Source organism: Charadrius vociferus, unplaced genomic scaffold, assembly GCF_000708025.1.
Source record: "Charadrius vociferus isolate BGI_N301 unplaced genomic scaffold, ASM70802v2 scaffold134, whole genome shotgun sequence".
Classification (NCBI taxonomy): domain Eukaryota; kingdom Metazoa; phylum Chordata; class Aves; order Charadriiformes; family Charadriidae; genus Charadrius; species Charadrius vociferus.
Window position 1 is genome coordinate 329394 of NW_009648333.1, and position 6245 is coordinate 335638.

The following is a 6245-nucleotide window of genomic DNA, read 5'->3' on the forward strand; positions in this document are numbered from 1 at the left end:
CCAGAGGTTTCCCTTGGTCTGGTTTTGGTTATCTCAAAAATAAGCCAAACAAGTTTTTCCCATGAACTGCACCATTGTTTTCAATTCATATTGGCCAGCCTGTTCAGTCATTGCATCAAATGACATGCTCAGCTCATCCCAGCCCAGGCAGGGACCACACACCTCCGCAGAGGGGTAGAGAAGCTGCTCTAGACACAGAATGAAGGGCACAAAGCCATCAGTTAAATTCCTACTGCTTTCCTCCACTTCACATCCTTCTTTTCCAGTCGCTAGTACCATTTTCAAGACACAGTGAAACCCCCAACCTGTTCCCACTAGAAGCTAGTCACCTCAGTCTTAAGGTTCCCAAAGCACACAGACACACTTTATCTGTACCCCAGTGCTTCTGAAGAGATGAGACATATAAGCACATTGTCTTTTCCAACTGCATCTGAACACACGAGATACCATCAAACGCAAGGTAAATGATAGTGTATTACGATAAAGTAAACAATAACATAAATGATAAAGTATTACAGCCACTTACAGGCTACTACAAACTTTGTGGAAGTGCCCTTTGACAGTATGCGCAATCGACTGAATCCCAAACTCCCCATACTTGACCCAGCCTTGAGTCTCCATTCATAAGTGCATGAGACTTTCTCCATTGTATTTCAAGTATTGGTCAACATCACAGAAGGTTCATTAATTCAAAAGGTAAGTACTAGTAAAATGACTCTGGCCCATTTTACACTATAAAATGTTCTACCAGCGCAGCAAACAGCACAGGTGTCAGAGGTGCATGCATCCTTCCATCACCTGAAGCCACTGACCAGTTATCACTCACAGCAACTGGGGAATCAAACTGAAGCACACTACAGCAAAACTCCTCTTGAATTCCATGTGTCTAGTCTCCTTTCTGCGAGAACAATGCTTTTGCTATTCCTTAATGCTGCAATTTAAAGCTACCACTTAATGGCTTTACACGCTGGGTCCACACTCCACCGGCATGAGGTTTCCAAACCATCAGACTTCACTCAGTTTGAATGTTCTCAGAGACCGGTAAGGAACACGTACACAGCACTAACATTATCTTGCATTACCCTGTGACAATCTGCTTCTCCAAAAGCCAAAGATCTTGAACAGGTTCAGACAATCACCACTTAGTTCTTAAAAAAAAAAATAAATAAAGGACAGGCCAAGCTATGAAATATGTTTTATTTTATTAAACCTCTCATGGTGTTTGGGTTTTGTAGCAGATCCTTCAATCCGGTACTTGCTGGTATGATGTCTCATGGTGGTTTGTTTCAGGATCCAGACAACTGTAAATAAAAAGTTAAGAGCTTTTAGAAAGGCTAAAGCATTGCAAGTGTGTAACTGAAAGTTTATAGACATATGACAAATTAATTTATCTGATAGTTTTAATGAAAGACAGACATTAATAGATCCAGGAATTTCCTTAATTTTATTCAGATAGGTTACTTAAAAGATGCCTTCAAACACAACGGCTCACAGCAGTTTAACAAGCAGGTAACAAGTTGTTCCGTCTCTCACAGAACTCAGAACAGCACTAAAAGTAATTTTTTCCTGGTAGCTTCAAGTGTCTGGTACCTGGCTGATGAGTTTATGAAACTCACTTCATCTGTACCTCTGTCTCAAGCTTAGGTTCAGAAGGAACACAACATTTATTTCACTTGCAAGTCAGCCTGTCTCATCCTGCACCAGTGTTCTGTACCCTGTATGGAACCATGCATAGATGAAATGCATCAGATTCCTTTAGCAGTTAAAATTCTTAAGTTATCCCCAAATCTTTGTGCTCAACTTCAGTAACAAATCTAAGTACACAACGGTAAATAGTTGTACTTGTTAAACTGACCTTTGTTTACAAGCATTTACACACAAACTACACGGACCTTTATACATAAAGTATGTGCTGACCACTTTTTTTAGTGAAGTCAGCGTCCAACCAGGAACACTAGTCTAAGAAAGGCTTCTCTGTAAAGAGCTGTAAACCGGTCTGCTATGCTAAGTCAGTTGATTTTAAGTTCTCAGCCACCATCAGAAGTAGCATACATAGTGTAGAATACAGTGCTTGAAAGTTCGGTATTTCTCCATACAGTAGCATAATACCAAGTTGATGAGAGACGGAAAGTGGCTGTCAAGAGACCTAGCAAAAGTTAAGTTTTATGATACCTCTAATGACGTCTTTTACAAGCACAACTGCATCCCTGTTGGGAACCTGCTTAACCACAGCGTTGCTGACATAGATAAACCTTGTCAAGACCCCAGCTCGAGTAACCATCTCTACATGAAGATGTACAATCTGTGTAAGATGATACCAACCTTTTAAGAGTTTTACTCATCTGCCTGCTGTACTGTTCCTTTCTCGGAGACATAGATACCATCCAAGAATTTCCTGATATCCTTGTTCTTGACCGTAGTGGCTTGCTGAATCAAGGCAGCTACAGACAAAGCAAGACCATTAGCACAAAGCAAGAGGTCCAAACCAACACATCGCCTTTGTTTACTCTCCAATATGTCAACTAACAAATGAAACTGTTCTAACAGTTCTAACGAGAACAGAATGTATTTCACTCAGCCCATCTTGGCAACTTGAGGCAGTGGCTGTTTATTACTGCACACTCATACAACTGAAAAGCTGAAAAGTTTGGTGCCAAGAAGGCCATCAATACTGACTAAAAAAAAAGAAAAACGCTTCTGCGGACTTGTAAAAATATCTTCAAATTTAGAAAAAGCATAATAAACTATCAAAAGTAATTACAGGGACTAGAGGAAAAAAATACTGAGCTGTCATTTACCTCAGGGTTTGAGGAAAAAAAAGACAGTTTGCTAAGCTGACACCTTCAGATAAAAGTGGCCGTATGCTTGTATCTTCCCACACATCTATGTCACAAACCTGAATTAGAGACCAATTCAATGTCATTCCCTTCAAGGATCAGCTCATCTTTCTGGGCTTGAGATACTGCACAGGAAACACCTACAGAAAGGAAAACGCACGGTCTTCATTGTTGGTGAAGACATTAAAGCATACAAAAAAAACCCAGTATTCATGTCCTGTCCCAATTTACAGATCTAGAAAGTAGTATTCTACGCAATAATTAGCTTCCATGACTTTAAAACAGTCCCCCAAATCCCTTCCAAGATTGTCCTCCCTCACAGCTTCAGAAGACAAAGACGAGTGCAAGTCATGCTCTGGATTGAAGGCAACTAAGTGATACTCCTACTTAAATGTTACTACATTACAGCATTAATCACCAGATCACCAGCACTGTGTATAAGCCAGAGATTTTGCCAGCATGGCTTTGTCAGCTAGGTGGTGCCATTTTCCACATTCTTATGTTCATTAACAAAACTGGAGTCACCTCAATCAAAAGTCATTAAAAACACCCTTGGCCCCTGACATGTCAAGCACTGTATTTATGCTATTTATACTAGGCCATTTAAGAGTCTAACTGGAAACTTTCATTTGCAAGGAGAACAACACAAGTGTTTACAGTTTTATCTATTCAGTCAATATGTTAGATTTTAAGCCAGCACTTTACTATCTTTGAAGTAAATGCTGACTTACAAAAATCAAATACAATAATCAAGCCCACCCCTAATATCCCACACTAAATCAAAGTCAAAGCCACCATAAGTAACCCCACACTGTATCTACCAGTGGTTTTGGACAGGTCTGATGCTTTCATCTAAAGCCACTGCAAAACACCATCAGTCACACTAAATATCCTTACCCATACCTTCACCAGAAGTGGAACTAACAACAAAAATTGATATGAAAAGTTTCCCTACAGTCTTAAGGTAACTGTTTGTGACATGTTTTGTCTCCCCCTTTTGAAGTTTAACAAGCTCCATAAAATGCCTACTCTGCTAGACATCTTACTAAAACTCCCAAGTATGCAAGATTTAAAAACAACAACTACGATAATAATTTTGAAGTTTATCATATGTGCTCCTAGACAACAAGAAAATTCAAAATAGGAGAACACTTCAAAGACCAAAAATATGATGTGGTGTGAGACTAGCTCATATACAACGTTTAAAACAGAAATACAAATTTAAGTTGAGCACCTGCAGTTTAGCAACTTATGAACACTGTCAAGATCTCACTACAATGAAAGTAAATACTGAGCTACTTGTAACTCATATTACAGTAGCTAGCTCTAAACTACTTACTAGCTAGTTCTCGTTACTAAAAATAAATTACAAAAACATTACTAATTATAAACAGTGGCAAAGGTACCATAAGATTACATAAACTCAAACAGGCAAATGCTCCTTCAACAATCATTCACCATCTCCAGTATCAGTGGCAGTACCCAAAGAAATCAGTTTAGAAACCCTAGTTACAAATAGTGAAAATAGTAAAGTACATGTCCAGATATGCTCACCTGGCCTCATACGCACTCTGCGAATGTACTTCTCTCCCAAGAAGTTTCGGATTTCCACAAGTGAGCCATTATCCTGTATAACTACGTTGATTGGGAAGTGAGCGTACACCGACCTCATCTTGTAACGAAAGCCCTAGGATAAACGACATCATCAGATATTGAAAGCAGAACATGTCCATAAGGTAAAATAGATGCATTAAGCTTAGTGGAGCAATTTAAACCCAAGATATACTGAAATAGTTTCTTAACAAAGGCAAGACACTAAGCCCAAAAAACATTTATGCTTTCTTCCACCTGCAGAACTTGTTTCAAGCGCAAGAAAAAAAAAAAAAAGAGAAAGCTACATCTTGGTTGCTTAGAAAAGCTCTCACTAAAGTAAAAGGCTGTCTGTTGTAATAAAAATGTCAAGAGTTATCCTATTTCAAAACAAAACTCACCAGTGTAACACCCTTTATCATGTTCTGTACATGGCTGCAAATTGTGCGAACTGTTGCCAGCTCCTTTCTGTTACCCCACCACTTGTCAACACGTAGCTGTGTAAAAAAAGTTAAATAAAATCAGCAAAACTTTCAGCTACACTTCAAAACTAAAAATGAAACATTTTTGTGACAAACTAACAGTGAAAAGTTCCGATAAACTACTTAAAAGCCCACCTAATAAAAGCACATAAATAGCCTTCTTTGAAAGACTACTAAAGGCCCACCTAGCTCAAGCCTTTTAAGTCCTAACCCTCAAACATATGAGAAGTATTTCTATTCTTCATGTCTTGCTACTAACAAATCTTCAAAGAAGCTGGAATAAATATTCTGACATGTTAGGCTGAAGGATGTGCTATCAAATGCTAAACACTGAACACATTGTTCCAAAATCAGTCTTCTATGTATAATCTATCAACTTTTTAATGAAACACTAGATGCTTGTGAAAAAGCTGAAATCAGCCACACTTGCCCCTTTTTTTCCTATAGTTTTTAAGGCTGCACAAAAATATTATGCATTTATTTAGAAAGCATCTGCTCTCCTGATGTAACTGGCCAATTCTGGAAATTAAATGTAGAGATTTATTTTCATCTCGCTAAAACTAGCCAGTTTATAAAACATAATTATTGGGAAAGGGGTTGATCATTGCGTCCTATCTGACTGTAACTATAAAAGAAACCCAGTCTACAAATTCACTCCAACACATCACAGAACTGCAGAACTTCCATGATGCCCAAGGTTCCACGTAACCTGCCTCTTTCAGAAGACAACAAAGTAAGTAAAAAATTAAACAACATTATCTCCAGCTGAACATTTTCATCCCACTACCAAGAAGTTTTTAGCCTACTTGTAAAGCTACCCTCCTTCTCTGGGCAGAAAAACGACCTCTGCAGCACTCACCTTCTTGTGCTTCTTTCCCAGCAGGGAGAGCTCCACATTGATGTGGTTAAAATCCCGTCGCAAGGTTCCTCTGGGGCCCTTAACGATGACCGTCCGGCCCTTCAGCGAGACACTGACTGCAACGCAAAGACAGACGCACGTTAACTTGTTGCGGAGCGCGGGGTCAGCACCACGAAACGCCTCCCGAAGGCAGACGTACCTTGCTCGGGGATGTCAACGGTCTGGTTGCTGAGAATGGTCTTCATTCTACAAAGGAAAACGGGAGAGACGCTGCAGACCCTCAGAGCAAAACCCTCTTCTCACGCCCTCTCCGCTCCTCCCCCGCACGCACCCTGGAACGCGCCGCTACGGAGAGCCGAACCCACCCCCGAGCCACCACGGGGCCGGGCTCCACTGCCAACACCCATACATCCCGCCCGGGCCGCGGAGAGGCAGCGGCCTCTGCCCTCAACTCCACAGCGGGGCCCAGACTGGGCC

The 6245-nt window shown here is 40.4% G+C and overlaps 1 protein-coding gene across 1 annotated transcript; it reads right to left on the reverse strand.

Annotated features, from left to right (window-relative positions):
- Positions 1-1284: 1284 nt before the first annotated feature.
- RPL9 (ribosomal protein L9) lies at positions 1285-6044 on the reverse strand. The gene is made up of 7 exons (XM_009884940.1): positions 5968-6044; positions 5769-5884; positions 4829-4924; positions 4392-4524; positions 2897-2977; positions 2323-2441; positions 1285-1301 (listed from the first exon to the last, which is right to left on the reverse strand). The coding sequence occupies exons 1-6, from the start codon at positions 6011-6013 to the stop codon at positions 2335-2337; spliced, it is 579 nt and encodes a 192-aa protein (XP_009883242.1). The 5' UTR covers positions 6014-6044; the 3' UTR covers positions 1285-1301; positions 2323-2334.
- Between the last annotated feature and the right edge of the window lie 201 nt (positions 6045-6245).